The sequence below is a fragment of the Periophthalmus magnuspinnatus genome, chromosome 1 (genome assembly GCF_009829125.3).
Source record: "Periophthalmus magnuspinnatus isolate fPerMag1 chromosome 1, fPerMag1.2.pri, whole genome shotgun sequence".
Classification (NCBI taxonomy): domain Eukaryota; kingdom Metazoa; phylum Chordata; class Actinopteri; order Gobiiformes; family Gobiidae; genus Periophthalmus; species Periophthalmus magnuspinnatus.
In genome coordinates, this window is record NC_047126.1 from 30,893,385 (window position 1) to 30,917,871 (window position 24,487).

Genomic DNA, 24,487 nt, shown 5'->3' on the forward strand with positions numbered 1-24,487 from the left:
AAAAGGAAATTTAAAAAGCAACAGCAATATTTTTATGTGTTATTTATGTGAAGTATTTATTAATTGTGATATTCTTCAGAATTTGACATGAAATTGTTTAATTAAAATATTTAGCTGAAAAAGAAAAGTGGAATATGTTCACAGTCAAATAAAGGAAATTAAGAAATGGTCCTTTGCAGTGTTATTTCTTTATCTCTATCACATTTTAATGCTTGTAAGTGTAAGATTAATATGAACAGACAAAAAAAAGTTACTTCAGATCGTTCAATCAACAAATGTATATACATGCCTCATGAGTACTTTCCTGTGGGAATTTCTATTGAATCCACCAAGAGCACACAATGGAACCGCTTTAATGGGCACTGGAGGGGAACAGGGAGCATCAGGCGACAAAGGATTAACCGAAGGCTTTTGAGCTGGGATATTGGGCTTCAGACACAAGAAACTAGAAACTTACACTTTTCTGGCAGTGAGTTTCTTCTAAATGTTCCACAGAGGGACAATTTATCTTACATTTATTAGCTACAGGTGTTTCTATTGTTCAAAAATGCATGTGTTCTTAGTGCGAGCGGGACTGCCTCTGCACAGACCTGATCTAACTTGGCTTCCTTGTCCACTCTGGTCATGTCCCTGGAAATATGCCAAGTTCTCCATACTTTGGTACAGTCAAGCCAAAGCAATAACATCTCCATGGAGACAAGCCACGAATGCTCCACCAGAAAAGTTACATAGTGCACATTTAAACTTATTAGAACTGTATAGTTATAAGCTGTAATCATCCTGTTGTTTTTATTTCATTATTGTGTCTGTAACTCAAGATATTAATAACAGAGAAACCAGGTGCCTTCTTTCCCTGAGGTTGCTCCGACTAGCATTAGCAACAGGTTTGATTGACAGCATTGCAAAGCGGGTGTCACCTTCAACTGCCTCGCTCCGGATTGGCTCTTTGGTTGCTACGATACCCGCGGTTGGAATTCCTAACATGCAATTTTGACTCCAAATTCATTCCTAGCCTCGATGAGATTTATTTGACTGGGGCCAAACGCTGTGGGTGACATCACACTCACTCAGTCCACTTCTTTATACAGTTTGTGCTTTCTAAATAAAGTTGACTAATTGTGTCCCCACGTCAGACACTGCATATAATAAAATAGACAAATAGCTTATAAGTATACACAGAAATGTAAACTGTTTTTTGCTCATATTGATCGCAAAAGAAAATTCATGTCAACTGGACACGAGAAGTCTGACCAGTCCAGAAGTGAAGAAGCTGCTTGGATGAGTGGCGAAACATCTTAACTCTATAAACCTTTGACCAGTTGACTTTTTGAATTTTCTTTTGCTATAGACAGATTTTGCTATGGATTACGCAGCCATTTTGTCATATTGTTTCTGTGAGTCAGAGAGGGACTTGCTGCAGTGTTTAGCATACACTATTAGGCAACCACGGCTCCTCCTCTCACACCATCTGCAGTGGGGGACAAAGATTCTGCCCTTATTGTATGAAAAATGGTGCCGCAGGGTCTAAATAAAGCCACGGCGTAGTACATTAAGATGTGTGAACTGATCGACTTATTAAATCACTCACCGAGCACAGAAAAATAGATGAGAACATATAGCTTTTTAAAACGTTATTAAGCAGGAATAGCTGCTCTCACGCTCACGCAATCTCATAGACTTTAATGGAAATGTATTTATAGTTCTCGCACAGGTGGCACTGAAAAATCTATAATGAAAGAGATCTGTTGACCTGTTAAGAGTTAAAATGCTCCAGTTTATTGTAGCATTTATATGTATAATGCTAGCTTTAATGGGAATGTTTTATCTTTTTTCTGATATTGTGACATGAGCAAGTAAATCTTCAATTAATCTAATGTAATAAAAAGTACAGATTTTGCTCGTGTTATATACAATCATACGCAGACAGCTAAATGAGGTCGATTGTGCTGAGGCATCCTCCTACTTGGAAAGTGTCAGACTCTCGGATGGTCATTTTTAGATCGTCTCCTCCTGCAAACAGTGGGGGATTGGAATAATGGCTCCATTCTGTCCATTTTCTTAGAAGAGAGGAGAGAGCAATAAAAATACCTTTCTCCCCTTGCCATTAAACCACTTTCATTTCGTTTTTGGTGTTATAAAGATGGCTAAGGGTTCAAAACAGATATGAACTCATTTTTTTTAATGTGAAGACATTGTTTCATATACCAAAGTGCACGTTCTTTAAACATTTCACATCTCTGTTATCTATCTGCCCTATTCACCTCTTGTTGGGACAATAATATGTCCTTAAGTTACCGCAAAGTAAGCGTTTGAGAAAGAGATAATGCTCAATAGATAATGTGTTGACAGACTGATAATGTGCTGGAGATATGATTTCCTAAGTTTGGCTTATCTTGCAATAGTTTTTTTTTAATTTTTTAATCAAACTAGACTTGACCGTGAGCTGAACTTCTAGTGTTGGGCGGCAGTAGTTGAGTTGGGAGAGTGTTTGGCCACTGATTGGAAGGTTGGCGGTTCAAATCCCGCTCTGTAATTAAAAACATATTGGTAAAGCGGTCATATTCACTGACCCACAGATGCTTACTGTCGCTGTGTCCTTAGGCAAGACACTTAATCCTCTTCACCCCAGTGTATGTGTGTGTGCGTTGGTGTACAAATGGTTGAGTAGTTTCATGACGTAAAGCAACCATCCAGTAAACCAAAAAAATCATTTCAGCGTGGCAGATATATACACGCAAGTTCTAATTTATTTTGAGCGACACCCAGAAGAAGGACCGACCTGAATTTAATTTTATTCTGACATTATTTTTTCATTTATCTGCAGGAAAAGATTTTATGGATTTTAAGATTTCGAGCTTTGGAGTGCAATAACTGTATGAGAGTTATGGAAGTTACTTTAAACTGGATATAAAATAAACCGCAATGTCACTAACCATCTCAATACAGAAATATTATTGTACCGGCAAATGATATAATTTTAAATATCTACATTTACATTTGTTTGAAGTAGTGCCTTGCAGGATCTTGGTCTTGTACTTCATGCATATACTGATCTACATTTGTACCTAAAATGCTGTACTTCAATTGGTTGGTACTGTTGTTGATACAGTTTTTAGTTCTATTACATACCAAACTCAACAGTACTTTTCCCTTAGCGTACACTGGTGACATCTGTGAAGATTATAGATGTACAAAGTAGTGGACTAAGTGAGTGTGACGTCACCTACAGCATTCAGCTCCAACCAAATGAAGCTCATCGAGGCTAGAGCAGTTATAGGGGCCAAATTGAAGCCGAGTTCCATATTTGGGAATCCGTTCGGCGAGTATCATAGCAACCAAAGAGCCAATCTGGAGCGAGGCTGTTGAAGGTAACGCTCCTTACCGCTCCACTGGTTTAGCAGGAAATGGGCGTTTATCAGTTCTGTCAATCAAACCTGTTGCTTGCACTAGTGGGAGCGACCTCAGAGAACGAAGGCACCTCACTGGTTTATTATTAATGTTCATATCTTGATTTAGGGACACTAGCGGAATAACAATACCAGGATCAGGTTTGTATGTCCATTTATAAATACAGATACACTCCTCTACTGAATGGTCAGTGACTTTGCTGTTTATTTTTTATATGCAATTTACAGCTACACAAATTGTGATTCCACTTCAAAGCTCTAAAACTTAACGTCCATAAAATCCTTTCCCGGAGGTGTAAACTACAATAAGGTGAGAATAAAAAAGAAAGCTTTATTTTCCAACTGGGTGTCACTAGATAAGAAAGTGAGTCTACCTGCATGCTAAAATGTACTTGCTACTTTTAGGACTTAAAATAACAACAAGTTTGTAAGATCAAGCCTGGATATGCTCGCTTATTTCAACTTTTAGGCACGTCATGTTTGGCTTCCTTTTAAAAACAGCTGTGATACTTGGTTATTTGGTCAAATTTGATGTGCATGTGTATAGCAACAGTCTCATCAAAGTTGTTGACACTTATTCCAGTGTTCCCAAAGTATCCTACCACAATTTGTGCATTAGTAAGTGTAGTGTCATTTTCACAGGATTAATAGGTAACCCAAACATGTGTACTCTCTGTGGCACTGCTCTCCACTTATGGTTTGGTTCAAATCAGTATTAATGTAGCTTTGATGAGGCTTGACCCTGTTGTTTTGATGTGAGACAGGCCTCTACTTTGACAATGTTTAAATCCAGACTCCAAACTGTTCTGTTTAGCTGTGCATATGACTGAAAGGTTTTTATTCTGCACTGCTTCTGTTTTAATGTGAATTTTATAATGATTATTTATGTACTCTAGTCTAGTACTTTCAAAATATATATAGAAATGTCTCACTTTCACATATTTTACACAATGAAAATGGTTATTGTAGTGTTTGTAGGAGTCATGGGCTGCATTTGTTGGGATCTTACTTTAGTTACTTAGATTTTACTTTATAATATTTGCACAAAACTGGACACTTTATAACACCGGCCACTTTAATAAGTCATGTTTGCACTGTTGTTCTGATGCTGCTGTTGTATATATTTTCTACCTTTAAGTATTTTATTTGATTTTTAAGCTTCTTTTTTTTTTCGTGCATGCTTATTTGTATTTGTATTTGTATTTATTCAGTGTGTTTTTATGTTTTTATGTTGCACTTTATCACCAAAATAAGTTCCTAGTTTGTGAACTGTGTTTCATAAACAATGGCAATAAAAGGATTCTGATTCTGATTAACAATCATTTTACATACATTATCACTCTGTACCTTCATTTTAATAGTGCAAAATAAAAACCTTTCAGCCGTATGCATAGAGTGAGATTAGAGGCCCGTCTCATTTATGATATGTTAAGACGAAGCTTTTTCTTAGGCTTTTTCTTAGGTACAATATGCATTATTGGGAAACGTACATGTCTTTAAAGGGTCCATATAACGCTTTTCCTGGTCTATGTTCTGAAATTGTTTCCTCATCACAAACAGACCTGGAGTTGTGTTTTGTTTCATTCACACATGTTTAACACACAAACCCTGCATATTTAGGCTGAGTTTTTCTCAAACTGAAAACACTCTGTTCCACCTTATGATGTCATCATGTGGTAATTCAGGAAGTGCTCCACTGTGTTTTTAAACTCCATAAACCTTCACTAGAATCATTTGGATGATTTCAGTTCTGGAATTGCCAGTCTCTATTAAACAAAAGGTAAAATGTAGCTGTTAACTTGAAAACTACCACTTCATGACATCACAAGGTGGGACAAAGCTTTTTGAGCTTTGGAGAAGTAGACAGACTAATAATAAATGTGTGAATGAAACAAAGTGCAACTCCAAACTCTGTTTTTGAAGAGGTAAAAAACATTATAACATGGCTTAAAAGCCCCAAGAGTCAATTTTGTGTAATATAGACCTTTAATTCAGTTATATTTCCTCCAAAATCCATTTTAAAATATTATACACTCCCAAGCAAGTACGGCTTGTGGCAACTGTGTTACAGTGCAGGCCAATTCCTCTGATACAGCTTCTTGTCAAAGCAGCACAAGGGGAAGAATATACGTCTAAATGTCAGTGCATTTAAATGCCTTGGTGGAGTGCTAATGCTCAGGTGCACCAGTATGAGAAAATTACATTTTTTCTGTTTCAATGATTTCAGTGACGTCACAGCAATATATTCACCACAAAGGATTTATAATCTGACAAGGATAAAACCTGGGTCTTCTAGTTATGGACATCTAATCTATTTATTTTTTCATCTTTCAGCTTCTATCAGAAACATGGCTCTAGCCTCAAACAGGGTGGTTTCTAATTGTTTTCCTTCTGGTTGCAGGGTGTATATTTAACCTGCTGCACTAATGGATTGTTGCTATGATACAAAAGGCTCGCGCACTGCTCTAGTCTAAAGGGTGTTCTGGATAAGTTGCAATATTGATCCAGAACACCCTAGTGAAGTTTTGAGTTTCCCTTGTAGTAGTAGGAGTAGATATTCCAGCTCATTGTAATGGAAGTGAACATGTCATTTTGGAGTCTGTATCTGTTGATGAAACTGTTAACGTTGTCCTTTGCTTAACCCATCCTTTAACCAGTCAGATATCAGATCAGGAGCTGTATGAACCGTGAGGAAATTCTACATCTGTTTAAGTAGATAACATGGGCTCATCTCCATACATCTTTATCTCCAATCAGACCACAAAACCCGTATGTTATAATGTCATCTGCCTGCACTTATCTCCATTTTATTCTTATTTCTAAAGGTTGTTCGAAGGACCGGTTCAATCACTCTCTAATCAGTCTTTCCCCTTCAAGTGTCAAATTGAGAGCAGCTTTACGAATTCCCACATCACAAAGTTAACAGTGTGACTTTAACATTCTGGTGACCTTTCTGTCCTTCTCCGACTCGCTTGCTGAAGCAGTAGAAATGTGTTCTCCCCGCCTGTCGTCTTCAATGATGAGCAGGGCTGTTGGTGCACAATGTGGTACCGGTGGCTGCAAGGAAGGTCAGAGAGCTGGTGATCAATGCAGGGTCCAAGGGAAAGATGGAGAGACGGGTGTGGAGCGGATGGACAAGCTGTTGTTCTCAGAGGGAGCTCACAAGGCCTGACTCGTAAAGATATTTCTTTAAAGTTGACATTTTGTGCTTTAGTCTGCTAGTTATAATCTATAATCTATGACACTCTTGACTAATTAGGTTAGTTTTTTGACATTTTACGTCACAATAGTCATCTAAAACAACTTAATAAAAAAAACTAAAACAAGTTGCTGACTTCTGAATTGGAAACTTGCAGAGCCCAATGGAAGTCGAATCACGCCTGCCCCAACAAAGTCCCAACAAAGTACTGCATGCTGTTTGACCCCCTCCTATGTGTAGATACTTTTTTCATTAGTACCTATGCCACACTGCAGAATCCTATGTGAATCACTGAGAAAGAAAATAAAACTGGAGAACGCAGTAATTAAAAAGCAATGGCTGTGCACAGTGGCCATAGACTGTGTATATAACTGCACATAGCTAACGCTCGAGCAGCTGCGTTCCAAATAGGAAGTGAGAATGAGCACACTTCTGACTCCATTGACTCTGGCTCCAATTCATTTTACATGGAAAAACTGTCACCCCTTCCTCTGTAACTGCTGCAGTGAGCCTCGTCATTTTAGTTTTAAAATGTTTGTATTAACCCTGATCTTGACATTATTGTGTCAGTAAATCAAAATAAGAACAAATCTGGCTCCATCTTTCCCTGAGGTCACTCCCACTAGTGTTTGATTGACAGCATTGTTAAGTGCACCCTCTCTGCTAAACCAACAGTGTAGGGGGAAGGGGCGTTACCTTCAACAGCCTCACTCTGGATTGGCTCTTTTGGTTGATACTCTCGCAGCTGGAATTCCAAATAAGAAAATCGGCTCCAAATTGGCCCTTATAACTGCTAACCTCGATGAGTTTCATTTTACTGAAGCCAAACGCACTCACTTAGTCCACCTCTTTATACAGGCTATGACTGCGGTGGTAAAAACAGAGATAGATTGGAGCAATGACCTCTTGACAAAAAGATGACTCAAACATGCATGAATCACTCTAAATACAACTTCAGGTGGGAAAAAGCAAAAATAAGAATAAAACAAATAACAAGCAAAAACAAGTATAAAACATGGTCTCAAGGTTTGAAAATCAATAGGACTCTTTTAACAACTATGACTTTTAAAAACTTTTAACCATTTAACAAATATGTCTCCTTCTTGTTTAGCCACTCAAAGTATTATATTTAGTGTGATTCACAGATATTTGAGTCATTTTTTATTCTCCACTGGCCCTCTGCTCTGTACTTGCTCCGTGTTCCACTTAGTTTTTTTGTTAAAATGCAAATATAGTGTAATATTTTGTTTGTGTAGTGTGTAATATTTAGAGAACATTGTGAAACTGCACCACTGTGAGGCCGAGAGTGTGTGAAGAGAGCCATATGCAGCACAGATTCTAAAGCCTTGAACCATTTCTTTCACTTTATTTTTTCTAAAACACAAATAGAAATGTAATTATATTGTTTCCTGCATCTCATTTGGAGTCAACATTAAACGTAATCCTTTCATATGAACAAATTAATGCTATTTTTACCAGTGGACATTTAAGCTTTAGAACATGCTGTTTCCAGGTAAACCATAGGAGGTCTCAGCAATCACTGCCAGGGCTCAGGAAAGTGTGCTGGATGACATTTAGCTTGAATGATTACATGTACTTGTGTTTCCCACCTTTAAATTAAACAAAACACATTGAAAAGGAACCATGAAAACATATTACACATTACAATATATTACCTCCTGTTGTTTTCAACTTATGATTAAATCTTTACATTAAGAGACTACGCACGGTCGAGAAAAAAAAAAAAAAAGTGTAGAAAGGTTTCGGCAATATCAATTTCAATCAACCATTTGTGTGCTGTATCTAGGGCACTTACGCAGTCTTTGTTATTTTACCCTGCATCATATGAGGTATAATACTCCCTACTACAGAAGTATAGCCAGACTGGACTGTACTAGGCAGGAATGCACGACACTATCATAATGTCTTGAGGGTTCATGTCTCTGGGCGCTATGTCCCGTTTTGATGGTAAATAAACTTAAAACTGCGTTAGAACATCTCTCGGGATGCTACTATTTATTCTACCACAGTTGGTGTCACACACAAAAAGCCTACAAACAACTTCATCTGGTAAGCGGAAATGTTTCTTCTTTGACAAAATGGAGGGAGACATTGCCTTGTTAAGAAGATTCATGCTTGACAGACAAATGGCCTGTGTGATGGGTAATGTACAATACAATATACAATATAATATACAATTGATCATTTATTTGGTTCATTTAATAAACGTTAAGCTAATTGGTTGATATAATTAGTTCATTTAGGAGTTCACGTACTGATTGAGAGTAGCAAGACTATGAGGCCTTCTGATTAGCTGGTGCATTACAATGAGCAATGCCGAGCATGGGTACATATAGAGAATACACACAGTAACATTCCTATATGTTGTGCAAAGCTTTTGTTTAACACTCATTTTAAACTTAAGCACTGAATATTTTGATAATAATTGCAAAAGCCATGCCATTGATTATCGAAGTGTTTTAATGTTAGAGCAACTTTCACAGTACGGGTGGAACTGAGTCTCGGATCATTTCTCTTAGCGTTAATCCACACAGCCGGTTGTTAATCATCGTGCTCCATTTTTGTGTTTTTGTGTTGTCTGTCTGCTTGTAAATATGTTTGAGTCAAGGATGAGTCAGGGAACAGTATAGATCTAACTCATCGTCATTAGGAAAAACAATATTCTAGTGCCTGAAATATATATCATTTTTGCAATGTGTATCAGGGACTTCCTCTTATTGTCACATCCAACTGAAGTCACAGTAAAACATCTAGAGACACATCATATCATTTTACATATACCAGTAACATCACTAGTCAATATTCTAGGGACGGTAACATCAAGATAGTCTCACAAAAACACAAAAGAGCTTTTGAAACTTTCTAGGAGGGAGACAATTTACACCAGGCAATGCAGTGTGAGGAAGAGGCTGTGTAGATTCCATAGACACAAGAGTATACTGTGGACTCTTTGGAAATCAGTTGTCTTGAAATATATGAATATGAATTCAGGTTATGGGTAAAGGCTGATGAGCCTCATTTCCACTGGCACAGTTCGCTTGGGGCCACCTTGGCATGGAACAGGTCACCCACAGCTGAGGAGCATTTCCATTACATTCGGCCCTGGACACTTTTGGGCGTGACACAGGTCTAGCAAGACACACCCAGACATGGAGACGCAGGACAGCTATAAAAAGACCAGTGCTACAGGAGAATCAACACAGAGCAACAGCAGCTCAGATAAACCATCAGCACTAAAAAAGCAGCTATAAACACAAAATAGTAGTTTCTCAGCAGATGCTGATATACTGCTGTATATTCAGTGATGACAAAGTATATTTTGAACTGATATGCTTCACAAAACAGACCTATCCAGCTGTTTCCTGTTATCGACAAAAAAACATTTGCAGTGTATAATGGAATAAACTATAGCAAACCCCAAATGCATTAAGTAAAGAGGGTTTAAAACACAGTGTAGAGGTGCAGATTAATGGAATAAATAATAAAAACTGACGATGAACCGAAATTAGTTAAGTGTTTATGCTAGCTTTAGCCTCATCTCACAGCACCTCAAACTTGGAATACTTAGTGTCTTTTTGTGAGTTGCTGACATCAGCCTTATGGGAATATACTTCAGGTGCACTTTAGATTTTATTTATTAAGTTAATATTAGTTATATTGAGGTGACTTCAGTTGTTCATGTAGCAGAGCCCTGTCCCTGGAGCATGAAAATGCAACTTGGCTGGAGCTGCTGCTGGTCCTTCAATGACTGCACGGGGGCGTGAGTAAGCACCGTCCTCCACAAGCCGGCCCTAGGTCCTAAGTGCTCCAGACCCCTTTGGAATGTGGTACCTCCAGCGGTCTGCTTTGCACCTCTAAAAGGAGCGGCGCAGTAGAAACACTCAGGGTCTGCACTGTCCCGGCCCGTACCGGCCCGTACCGGCTCTATGGACAAGGCTGTACTTGCTATAACTGAGTCTGCGTGCCAGATAAATAACGCCAACATTATATTAGACCTGCTCATATTCACACAAAAAGGATGACGATGATGAAGATGATGGTGACTTGCTGATGATGTGTCACATTTTGAGGATTGATTTTGTTTGATATTACTGATTCACAGGAGCCGTGAAGACAGGGATCAAGATAAGAGATGAGCGGGAACTACACAACACTTTTGTGTTTGATCCACTGCAGCATGAGTACAGATTTTATAACTGGATTTATACTTTAAATTGTGCAAAATAACACAAGAGGAAAGCTTATATAAATGCTGACAAACAACAACAAATAGTCCAACAAAAGGGTAGTACAGCGCTATGCTAACATTTAAAGTGTGGCAAATACTTTAAATAAGACACATCCATTAACTGTGGAGAATTCAAGCCTTTTTTAAAAAGCTGGAGTCAATAATTTGCATTAATGAATAAATTCATATAATTTAGACTGAATTAAGTCTGACTGAAGTGTAGCTGTGGTTTGATGGATGCAACTTTTCATTAGATAAAAATAAAACTTGTGTGGTGTCAGATATTACTTTACAACTAAAGTGTGACAGTTTGGTGTGTATCTTTAATGCTTGGTTTGTGTTTGTTGCAGTAACAGATAAATTATTGCTTATGTTTTGGTGGTTGTTGTAGCTGCTTGGCACAAAAGAGGTAATGTGGGCTTAAGCTTTCCTTTTTCTCTTCTCAAACCAGTCATTTTGAATTAGACACTAACTTTGCCACAGTTTGGGCGTTGATAGCTGCGTCTCACCCTTCACTATCTCAGCCAGGACCAGGCTAACAGAAGTGTACTTCATGATATAAACATATCCTGTGATCCAGGTCATCCGGATATATATATAAGTCCAGAGATGTTTGTGATGAGGAAACAACATTGTAACATAGATCAGAAAATAGTGTAGTGCAGTTTGTTGAGTATTTGGACTGGGATATGATTTTTGTGCATATTGGTGCGACTTGTGGACAGTTTTAGAAGATTTTTTTGAACAATGTAAAAATTTTTTGCTGAATGGGGATGAAATGATTTAATTTTCATAAACAAATGTGTGTGGGGTAAGATGTGATCTTAGTGTTTCAATTGCCCTCGGGACTGCACTGATTGGGTTGAGTTGGTTAATATGTAATTTAGGGAAACAAAGGGAAGCCGTTCTGCTAAAAATGTTTTGTTTTAATTTGAGTTTACAAATTTAAACTTTTGTAAATGAGGTAACTGAGAATGTTACATTATGAGTCACTGTGTTTGAAGGGGTTTATGAAAAAGACAAGGAGACAAAATGGACACTGTTAGTGAAGTCGTGTGTGGGCAGAATAATTCCGGACATACCTCGAGCTCAGGGCATGGTCGTCTACCACGGCCCGTGGAGATGTTAATGGCACATGGATTTAACATGGACTATTAACTATCACATGTCACTGAAGCACAGAGCTGCTCAGTGTCGGGGAAATGGCTTTGATTTTTAGAAACATGAACAGATTATTAAATTTTATATTTAGACTTTCACTATTACCATTTTTTATATAAAAAATCTAATGCTCGAAAGGGATTCCAAAGAATTTCATCTGCTTTGAGTGGTTCCTTGATCTAAAGCACTTTGAGTGTCTAGAAGTTGGAAAAGTGCTATATAAAAATGTGACCATTTGAGAAGTTTTTTGGTGAAAACGTCCTTGGTGAAAAGTTTTAAGTGAAAGGAATTGTTAGAAAAACTCAATTTCTGTGGTGTATCTAGGACACTTATCAGACATACAATACTCCATCATTAGTTAGAATTCCACCATGTCTAAATCAACATGAGCAGATCTACAGAGCTACAAAGTTTCACATCTCCCCAAAAGCCACACTGGGCTTAGTCATCTCATGGGCAATAATCAATCTTACTAACTTTAAAATAAAATAATCTTAGCTTACAGGACTATATGTGGCCATCTTAAACATAATTCTAACTTTTATTATTATTATTATTATTATTATTTTTATTTTTATTTTTTTACAGTCCCCAAATAGTAAAAAAAAAAAAAAAAAAACTGTAGTTAAATGTTAACTTTCTTGTGTCTCACAAATGTTTCACAAATTACAGCTTTTGATACTTCTCACGACCAATTTTCTTGCAATTATAACCAGGAGGGAAACAGAAAAATTATGTTAGTGTATTATACATTGAAAATAACTGTGTGACTTGAGATCTGTGAGCCTCAGCTATAACATTTTGCCTATAGGTCTATACTACAGCTGTGCAGTCTGAGTTCATCTACATGCTGCCTCGATGTGTCATCCACTAAATTTCTAAAGTCTGTGCTCAACAGTTTGCTGTCACCACTCACTTGCATAGTTAACATGTCACTTCAACCTTGTACATTCCCAAGAGCTTTGAAAACGGCGGTTATCAAGCCTCTCCTAAAGAAGAGCAGTCTTGATGCCACAGTACTGAATAATTACTGACCAATCTCAAATCTGCCGTTTTTAGGCAAAGTCCTTGAAAAAGTTGCTTACCAACAGTTTATTAACTTTCTCCAAATTAACAACTCCTTTGATGTTTTCCAGTCAGGTTTTAGACCCCACCACAGCACTGAGACTGCTCTTATTAAGGTGACAAATGACATCCACCTGAACACTGACACAGGCAAAGTCTCAGTCTTGATCCTGTTAGATCTGAGTGTTGCTTTTGTGGATCATGGGATCCTCTTACAGAGGCTAGAGGACTGGGTGGACATCTCTGGTACTGCACTGATTGGAACCTGTGTCTCAGATAAAATGTGCAACTGTTTTTCATGATCTATGCAATTTTAACATTGTTTGTTTGTATGTACTTGTTTTGAAATGTGCTCCCTCTTGGCCAGGAGTCCCTTGAAAAAGAGGTTTTTAATCTCAGTGGGACCTTCCTGGTTAAATAAAGGTTAAATAAAACAAAAAAATAAAATGTCACTGACCTGTGCGGTGCTCCAGGGGTCAATCCTGAACCCCTGTTGTTCAATCTCTACATGCTGTTTTTAGGTCAGTTAATACACAGCAATAATCTGTCCTACCACAACTGTGCAGATGACAGTCAGATCTATGTCTCACTGCAGCAGGTGAATATGGACCAGTGGATTCACTCACTGCATCAACAGATCAGTGTGTGGATGCAAAACAACTTTCTCCAGCCAAACTCAGACAAGACTGAAGTCATAGTCTTTGGCCCACAGAAACACAGAGAAAGTGTCAGCAGTCACCTCCAGTCTCTCTCTCTAAAACCTTCGAGGGTAATAATGGACTCAGACTTGAACTTTAACTGACATATCAAATCAGTAACATCTGCAGGTTTTTACCACTTAAAAAACATTGCAAAAATCAGAGGTATACTGTCAAAATCAGAATTAGAGAGACTTTGACTCCAGTAGGTTAGACTGCTGTAACGTCCTGCTCACTGGTCTCTCCAAACGAGCCGTAAGACAGAACAGTACATCCAGAACACTGCTGCTCGGGTCCTGACTAGAACCAGGAAGTACTTCACGCATGTGTCCTGTACTCAGGTCTCTGGCTCCTGTGGCTCAGAGAATAGACTTTAAAGCAGCTCTGTGTGAACAAGTCTCTCCATGGACCAGCACCAAAGAACATCTCCCACATGTTAGAGCCACATGAACCATCTCACACTCTGAGGACTTCAGGGACCGGCCTCCTGCTGGTCCCAGAGTCAGGACTAAATATGGGGAATCAGTGTTTCAGTTTTCTGCAGCTAAAACCTGGAACAGTCTTCCTGAAGATGTGAGACAGGCCTCTACTTTGACCATGTTTAAATCCAGGCTCAAAACAGTTCTGTTTAGCTGTGCATACAACTGAAAGTTGTTTTTTTTCTGCACTTTTCTCTTTTAATGTTAATTTTATGATTATTTATGTTTTGATTTGTTGTATTGTGATTTTTCTGTCTTTTATCTTTCTTTTTCTGTAAAGCACTGAATTACTTTGTGTACAAATTGTGCTATACAAATACACTTGTCTTGTCTAACCTAACATGTGCGTCTCAACTGTAACCAATTTATACTTCAGGATAATTAGTTTCTCATCTCCTGTGTACAAGGCCACATTCTTTAGCTAAAACATCTATCAAAGACTGCAAACCGTGGGGGACGAGCAAGATGGAGAAGGTGGGGATAGTTTCTGTTTAATAACTCATGTGCTGTATGTCTTTCTTCAGGCAATTGTGAATTCACTGCATTTGACTTGTCTCCTTGCCTGGAGAGTTAATCATGTGACACTACTTTTCCTAACAACACTGTGCTGCACATGACTGACACTATATGCACTTTTATACATTGAAAAACACTTAGCTAAAAGGTTATTGAAAGGTCTGAAAGCTGCAGCACACTGCACTTGGATTTATTTTCTCCTGTTTCTTCAAAGACCTACTGTGACTATTGAATGAGTGTCTCACTGAATGACAGTTTGTCTATAAATGATCTCCTTTGTGTACATGCTAGTCCTGACCAGACCAAGCTCAAGGTCTGGAGATGGATCCTTAGGTGCTGTACATGGACTACTGTTTTTGACAGGTTGCCCCAGGAGCACTGAAGGATGGGTGAATTTTCTGACAGGATCAATAGTTTGTCAAATTGAATAGAATTGAATTTGATAATAAACTGACAGTTTCATTTTTTACTGAATGGTCTATTTAATGTATAGCACTAACAGTGATGAGGTATGACAATAACTACAAATGATGTTACGAGGCAAATCCAAAATGATCTCTCTCTTTTCGTTTTATACAGATTGATGTCAGTCTGGTCTTTACATCCTCCACTGCGTCTCAAGCCCGGTCAAATGTGATCGTGCAGTCAGATTTGTTTTTTTTCAGTGACACTTGTGAAACGAAGGAGCTCATTGGTCAACTATGATTTACAAATAAAAATCAAATGTATCTCACCTCAGATTAACAGAGTTTAGTTCTTTGTTCACTGATTCTGCAGATATCCGTGATGTTTTTCAGTCCCCTGTGATTTTTTTTCCTTTATTTTTTTCCGATACAGGACAGACCATGCATGTCCCTGATTGGTTAATCCACCTGTCAATCTGAAAACTGGAGATTCACCAGTGACCAGGTTTTATCTTTGTAAAGTGTTGAAAAAGTGTGTATTCTGTATCCCAGTCAACAAATGATGAGATTGTTAGCTATAATAGACAAAGTCTGCAAACAGCTCTTCATGCATTTGGTATGAGAATGGATAACTGTGTTGCAGCCTTTTGATGGACTTGTACACTGCAGCACTGACTCACTGTCAGATGGTCATCACTATGCAGGACAATTTCCCAATATAGACTTACATTCCTCTGGGTGGCGCCTGAACACCACGATAGTCAACTTTATTCATTAGCAAGTCAGAGCTGAGATAATCCAGTGCCACTAGCATGCATAATACAAGTGTTGGCAGGTTTGCAGCTTCGATAGTCATTCAGAGGAGAAGTGCCACTCCAGGCTGAATACCTAATGTCAGTGCAGTTCATTTGTCTGATTAGAGGAGGGCTTCGTTCAAAGCTTACAATGGCTGCAAATAAGATTGAGCCCATTTTGGATTCTTTGTGTACATTGTAATCGTTTATTGTTCATTCTGTTGTGCTTTTTGAAATAATATGTTCCTCTGAAAGTGAAGTAGGAGGGTGCACAGTGGAGCGTACTCTTCCCAACACTGGTTACTTTTTTCACCAATGAACATTAAGTGTGTAGAGTGTATGATGTGCCATTTTACATTTCATATAAACTTAAGTCTTGACATTTGCATCAATTTTAGAATTTTATTTCACACAAATCACTTGAAATGAATTCTTCGGCTTTGTCTCCTGTACTGTAGCTCAGATGAGATATGTGACATCTGAATTTTCATTGTTCATTTGCTGATATTCAGTTCAGTATTTCAGGGGAAGAAATGAACATAGAACCATAGAACCATAGAACTGTGTGTTCTATGGTTGTCTATTTGAAATATTAGAGAAGTGATGCATATTTTATTCTTTAACATGAGCTAAAACATCCACATTTCGTTGTTCTTCCTAAACTGCAATAAAAACATTCCCTTTATGTTTTTGTTTTTTTTAAATAATTGACAAGAGTTGGACTTTGCAATCACTTCCAACCAACCACAGGAAAGCCGCTTGAGAAAATACACCAAAAGCCCCACACTACTGCGCTGTGACAACCCTGAAACCACAGAAAGTGAGCAGATATTATGAAACATGTATTAAATGAAATATATCAAATACAATGGAGGACAGAAATTATGATTGCACTAAACGTTGTCATCACCAGATAAGGGTTAACTCAGTGCTAGTGTCAACTATGTGGACAGGACGATCGGTGAGAAAATAAACATTATCTAATATATTCTGAATTATAAGACAAGACAATTTTAAGATCCTTCACCTCCAAACCATTTACAATTCCCTTAACCTTTTAAGGGTTTTAGGTAATAGAGTACTCCTGTCCTGCTTTATTTCTTTCTTAGTCATGGTCCAGTCCTGATTTAGCCCTTAGCCCTGGTTTAGCCTGGTTTGGTACTTGTTTAGTCCCGGTTTATCCTGGTTTAGCCTGGTTTTTGAATGTATGACTTCCTTCTTTAGACTGGCAAAAAAGGACAAGTACAAATGCAGCAGGAGTCCCCAATAATAATCCTCAAGCCCTGATGAGTGAGATGTATAAACATTTTCTTATCCTTTATCTGGAATATCTCCCAGTTTTTTGTGAATTTTGAAACTCATCTTTTTTTTCAAATAGCTGAAGAGGTTCCAGTTGAAGAGGAGCCAGTGATGCTTCAACAGTCAGAAGAACGAGCAACTTAATAACAACTTTGGTAACTAAGGGCAGACTATCGCACACTCAAGGAAGAGAACAGACATCTGAAATAGCTGCTTGATAATACTGGAACTGTGCAGCTCTTACTGATCTGTGTAGATGTGATGTCTCCAACACAGAGTGTGGTGTAAATAACCTGAGCATAATATACTGTGAAAATATACATAGCAAAGCTATGCATTTTTCATACTTATTCATAAACTCAAACCACTCAGATTTTAACTTATTCTGGTCCATCTCCCTCTCCTTCTCTTCCTCTTGCCTTGTTCTTAACTTGTTTAAACGACTTTTGCTCAAAGACCCATTATCAGGAGAGTCAAATGTTTTGTCTGAATTCCACACTTTATTTTGTTTTTCTGTTTTGTTTGTCTGTTTTTTGGTCCCCTCGTCTCATTGTCAAGGTAGAGGCAGAGTAAACTCCGGCACTTTTTCCCGAAAAGGCGACCTTTGATCTCATTTCTGGCACCAACTTGTTATGGAAATTTTTTATAGCACTGCGAAAAGTGAAAATAAAGGCAAAACTCATTTTGTTTCAGAGGTTTTGAGTGTGTGCTTGGTGTATATAATATATGTGCTAAATACAAAAGGTTAAACAATGGTTACATTGGATTTCCTTTACAGCCATACAACTTCCATCTGTCCCGGACAATGATCCAGAAGAGGTTCAATGGAGCCTTAGCAAACTTCACTCTTATATGGAGAAATATGATGAGAATTTTACTGCTGAATTAATTATCTTTGTCTTTGAAGAGAAAAAAGATTACAATATATTTCGGTATGAAGTTGTAGATGCGAAAAGTGTTTTCAAGGTTTGACAAACAGGTTTGAAATCTGCATCTAAAAGTGTTTTTCCTTTGTTTCAGCAGGTATCTTATTATTACTACTATTTATGCTTTTATTTAAATGCAACTATGAAAACAAATGTGTTGCTTTAAAAGTGCAGCGCACATTCAATAATACAGATTTTGTTTAAAAATGTGTTAATGTCTTGGGGTCATAAGTAAACACAATGTGCATGATGAGCTGGTTCATGATTGCAAGGTGCTAATGTCATATTCCTCAAATTCAAAGCGCCATGGGTATAACACATATTACATTGATAACAATGCAATTGAATATATAAAATAAAACACTTTTACTATTGTTTCTTTAGGTTAGGTTTTATGAAAGCAGATATTGATGGGCTTAGCAGTATCCTGGGCTATACTGGGCTGACACACATGGAGTGTGCCTGATAATAAAAAGAAACATTAAAACTATAATTAGAACTATTAGAACAGAGAATTAGAGCCCTTTGTTGTATGTAAGAGTGACTTTTACCTGCTTATGAAATGTGAGATAGAACCTAGATGTGGGCACACATGCTGATGTGCTCTTTTAGCTGCAGAGATGCATGTGACATGTGGAAGCCAGTGGTAACAAACAGCAATTTCATTAAGTCTACAGCTTACTGATGGGTGGTCCTACTGCTCCAGACCCCCTTGGAAGGTAGTACTTCCAGTGGTCCACTTGGGACCCTCCAGCATGGCAGTTCAGATCACGTTACGCTGTGGAAACACTCAGGGTCCGCATCATTCCGTCCCTATAGTAACAAGGCTAAAGGTGAGATCAGCGCCGTCTTGCAGAAAAGTGAGGAGAGAAGAAAGGAGTGGCTGCTGGTTTCAGAGTCATAGAGGTTGAAAAAACCTGTTGAACACATTGGACTTGTAGTCAAAAATAAGTATCAAAGTAAAAATGCAATGCTAATAAAAATAAAGGAAAAGCTAAAAGGTCAGAGCAGCTGTGGGCTGCTGACCCATGCACACATCTGTGATAATGCAGCCCCTCTACCAGGAGGAGCCTCATGTAACTTACCTCCATACACAGGTCTCTACAGTAAACAAACCGTGGCCACGCCAAAAGTTCGTCAAAGTCCCAAAATAACATCACAAATGTTGACATTATTTTACACTATGATACTTTGTATCAAGTGAACATTAAGTTTGAGATAACTATTGTAAGCAATGGTTTCTGCTCACAATACTGATCACAAACAGATACAGAGTGTGTTCTCAGTATGTGACCAACAGCACATGAACACACACAGGTCGAGTGAACAAGCACTGTCTTTGGAGAAATCTGAGATTGAACTGAGATTGGTATGCGTGTCAGTCTGAATAGAGTTCTACACATTATGAATCTGAGATTGAAAACGATCAGAAAATACAGAATGCCATGACGATTATTTGAATCTGACTAGTCGAAGCGTCCCAACAGCAGAACAAGATCAAACTTTTGTTACATTCATTTGAGAGAAAAACACAGACATCTTCCCTGTCCACAAATGCACAAGTCATTTACCTTCTGCACATTCTTCACAAACAAAATAGTCTGTATTGGTGCTAAAATGGCCTGATATTTCAGTGCACGTCGCCATGTTTGTTTTGGTTGGTTTGGGCTCCTGGCCTTTGGCGTCCACACAATCATCAATGCTGCTCTGTGATTGGTCCTCCCACACCTATTATCCTCACAGTAGGTCCATGTCAAGATAGATTCTCGTGAGTGTGTGAACTCACAAATATCGTGAGAATCCATCTTTCTGTGCAAGGTTAGAGTAGAACGGAAACAACATGAAGTTTGTTCATTTCAAATAAGGAATAATTTGTTGGTGCTAAAATGTCTTTGAAGTGCTTTGCCCTAAACTTTTTTCAAATGATCTTTATCACCTTTAATGACCTTTAATAGACAATGAACTAAAGCAATAAGTGATAGTGAAAAGTGTGTTTAAGTTGTTTATAAAGTAAAGTACGGTAATGGAAATTGATGAGGGACATGTCGGTGGGATGCATCCTGGTGGAGGTCTGTGGGGTAGGGTCGTCTTGGTGGAGGTCTGCAGCCAGACTCTTGATTACTTCAGTATAATGCAACTTGACATTGACCTCTGACCAGAAGTTTAAGAACAGACTCAGTGAGCCCCCAGGTTAATCATTAAATTATATGGCAGGTAGCCTATGCCTACTCAAAGAGGGAAGCAAGCAATTATGGGAAAGGAATGTTAGCATTAGCAACAGCATTAAAAAATAAATAAATAAAAAGGCAATTTAATTTAAATAACAAATATATGATTATTATTATTATTATTATTATTATTATTAGTAGTAGTAGTAGTAGTAGTAGTAGTAGTACATTATAGAGCCATGATAATCGCCATGGAAGTTCAGTGCTGTTCAGGCACTTCCTGTCAGAGAACCAATGACAGCCTCAGAAAAGGGTCACGTGTTCACACAGCACTACCACGTGAACGTGCTGCTTTGAGCACAGGTTTGACGGCGCTGGTGAGTTTTCAAAGACAAGCTTTTTTAACTCTCTTAGATCAAAACATACACTTTGTTGCCAATATTTTAAATAAAATAATGCCACTGTCAATACTGATAGTAGGTTGTGTGAGTTAGCATTTTAGCAGTACACAACCCCAGACCACTTATTTAACTTCAGTTTGGTTAAAGTTAAACATCTGTCAACAGCGATGATGATTAAACTCTGGATGTTCTTACCACGTGTTCACATTCATTAGTCACATATTTCCTTAATTTCCAGCATTTTTCTTGTGGTTAGTACATCTGCACCATGGCTCTATGTTGTGTAGTGTCTTTGTAAGGCCTATATTAATGTTGTTATAATTCTGCACTGTTTGGTAATGTTACAAATGATGTAAGATAATCCTGGTTTAATGCTCATGTGTTGTTATGATTCTACACTATTTGGAAATGTTACAGATGACAACAGGCTAATCCTGGTTTAATGCTCATGTGCTGCTCTTTTACAGGACAGAGGGACCATGGGCCGCCTGGATGGGAAAGTAATAGTGATGTCAGCAGCAGCACAGGGGATTGGACGTGCCTCTGCAATAGTAATCACATTTATTTATATAATTACTAGCAACACACTTATTGTTGATATTATATATGGAGCCTAACATGGGCAGATTTTGTATTTGTCAGATACCACAGCTCATTTGAAACTATTGATTAAGATATTGATAAAGTGTTTGTAAAGAAGGAGTAAGGGATACCCCTGAAGCCCCTCCTGCTACACTACATGTGTTGCGTTTGCAGAATTCTTCGTTTCTCTTTCTGTTTTAATGTTGCTTTATATAGATAATGCATTGCACTTCACAGGCTTTTGCTAAGGAAGGTGCCCAGGTCACAGCAACAGACATTAACGGAGAGAAACTGAAAGAGCTGGATGGAATACCAGGTACTGTATCACAGTAGGGTTATAGTGGTGTTATACTGCACTCTGGCTGCACAATCAAAGTATTGCATTTGTTTCACTATAGCCAAAGTGTGGTTTAATTATTCTTGCCATTCACCCTATATACTGTGTAATAAAACTACAATCTTCAAACATTAGTCAAAGTTCAAATGAATAATAATAATAATTTCCATCCCCTTTACCCAAATCACAAAAGAGAGAGGGAGAAAATAAAACCTAAAGCTCAAATGATTAATTTCAATAAAAAATTGTATTAAAGGGATAAGAACCAAGATTGTGGATGTTACAAAGAAAGACCAAGTTGAAGCCCTGGCAAAGGAACATGACCATGTAGATGTGTTATTCAATGTGGCTGGGTATGTATATTTTTATAATTATTATTTATTTTATCAACTGCTCATTATCGTATGTCTACAGAATTAGGTTGATTAAGTGCTTATTGATTTGATTAGAGTCAATAATCGGTTGTTTGTGTTTTTATTTGTGTTTCCTGTGATTACTATTCTCAGGTTTGTTCACCATGGCTCCATTTTGAATTGTGAAGAGGCTGACTGGGACTTTACAATGGATGTAAATGTGAAAAGCATGTATCTCATGTGTAGAGCTTTTCTGCCCAAGGTACTATTTAGTTTTCTCTTCTCCACACATAAAATAAGACATATTTTGTTGCTGGCGTGATCTGTGTTAAAGTTAAGTTTTATTTTGGAATTTGGAATTTAGTTCAGAGCATTTTAAGTCCAGAGCTGCCACTCAGTTACAGCCACAAATGCAACAGAGTGCACAGTAAACAGAGCACATCGCTCTGGGGCTGCATTCAGGTGCACTATGGCATCACAGGCACAGAAAACTACTCTGCTGATATATATGAACGCAGTGCCACATATTACAGCATTAATCTTTCTGTAAATTGTAAAGGCTTGAATTTTAGAGAGGATAAGATTTCTAACAAGTTATAAATTGCCCACATGGAATATTGGCCATATCGACTAGATTTTGGCTGACAGCCGATATTTCTCCAAACCCTCATATAGACCAGGCCAGCCGATATATCGGTCGAGACCTATTTAACATAATGCTTGAAATAGGATGAAGTGACATATGCTTTTAATTAGCTGCCGTCCTTTGTCCTCCATGGATTACCTGTTTCAGTTAGACATTATGGGTGGTGACTGTCCACCAACTAATCCAGCCTCTGATCTAAGCCTCAAGCGAGCAAAACTGACGACACGGAGTGAGAAAATTACACCAGCTAGGCATGGCATTATGACCCCACTTAGCTTAAGTGCTGAGGTTTTGAGAGATATCTTCCTACCAAAAAGTAGGTTAAAAAAGTAGCCCGTATGCAATTAGCATTGATGTGTTGCCCTGACCCTCACTCTAAACACTATGATGAAGATATATCTAGTTTTATCGGCACTTGTCAGAGGACATAATGCTGTTGTGTGATCGGTGTTAAAGAGACCCAATTTATTTCTGTCTGAAATTTATTGTTTCTTTCTTTTATAGATGTTGGAAAAGAAATCAGGAAACATTATTAATATGGCATCAGTGGCATCAAGCATAAAAGGTCACTAGGTCACTATACTTGTCTATTTTTTTATGTTCAAGTTAAGCAGCATTAAGTTGTAGAAGTATGAGCATGCCCATTGTAATCCTCTTAACTTAGATAACTGCCCTGTGTCTATGAGTTACTGACATATGTTCTCTCTGCACAGGTGTTGTTAACCGATGTGTCTATTGCACCTCGAAGGCAGCCGTCATCGGCCTCACCAAGTCCATTGCTGCCGACTTTATTGAGCAAGGCATCCGCTGCAATTGTGTGTGTCCTGGTAGGTTTAACTCCCTCCTTAAAAAAACATGGCACATTTGTAGAAGAATGCAGATAGGATATATTAACAATGAAAATGACTTTTAATTTCAAATTACTCTCAAATGAAGAGTTACAAAGTGCTATAAATGAAATGCCAAAATAATTATTGTTTAGGTACTGTTGACACTCCTTCATTGAGGGGAAGGATCCAGGCTCAACCAGACCCTGAGCAGGTACTGGGTGTTTGATGACAGCTATTCTAAAAGCTACAAATACTGAAAAACGTATGACTTATTTGCAGGCGTACAAGGACTTTATGGCAAGACAGAAAACTGGAAGAATGTGCACAGCTGAGGAAGTTGCATACTTGTGTGTCTACCTGGCTTCTGATGAGGTGATATATATTCATGTGTTATAATCATAGTATAGGACTTGATCATAGTCCTATACTATCCAACACACATTGGTGGAAAGAGTACTGCAGATTGGTACTCAATTAAAAGTACAGTTAGATGGCTAAAATATACTTGATTACAACTACAAGTAGGCTTACTAAAAAATGTACTTTTACTAAAGTACATTTTAAAGCACATGAAATCAGCTCAAATACAGTAACGTAAGTATTTGTAATTATTTATTATTTATTTATTTATTATTCTGAACAGAGTACTATACAAAAAGCCTTATGAATACCCTGTACACACACACACACACACACCCACACACACACACACTTTTATTGTAATGCACACACATACAGTAGCCTTTTACATTAATAACCTGTCTTGTCTCTACAGTCTGCTTATGTGACAGGAACCGAACATATTATTGATGGTGGATGGAGACTTTAAGAAATCACTGGTTTGCCTTGACAGCTGTGGGTTCCTTTGTGTCCTTTGTCAAAAATAAAATGCAAAGCATTGAAATAAATCAAATGAAATACTTTTGTTTTGTATCGTTTCTTTAAAATCATCTCTGCTGGTGTTGTTTTCCTG

General features: G+C 37.9%; 1 protein-coding gene across 1 annotated transcript; it reads left to right on the plus strand.

Annotated features, from left to right (window-relative positions):
* The first annotated feature begins 20,690 nt into the window (after nt 1-20,690).
* On the plus strand, nt 20,691-24,434 carry bdh2 (3-hydroxybutyrate dehydrogenase, type 2). The gene is made up of 10 exons (XM_033968765.2): nt 20,691-20,742; nt 21,234-21,317; nt 21,586-21,664; nt 21,942-22,038; nt 22,192-22,300; nt 23,189-23,249; nt 23,398-23,511; nt 23,667-23,725; nt 23,794-23,886; nt 24,290-24,434. Exons 2-10 carry the CDS (start codon nt 21,246-21,248, stop codon nt 24,341-24,343), a joined length of 738 nt encoding a protein of 245 aa, XP_033824656.1. The 5' UTR covers nt 20,691-20,742; nt 21,234-21,245; the 3' UTR covers nt 24,344-24,434.
* The last annotated feature ends 53 nt before the right edge of the window (nt 24,435-24,487 follow it).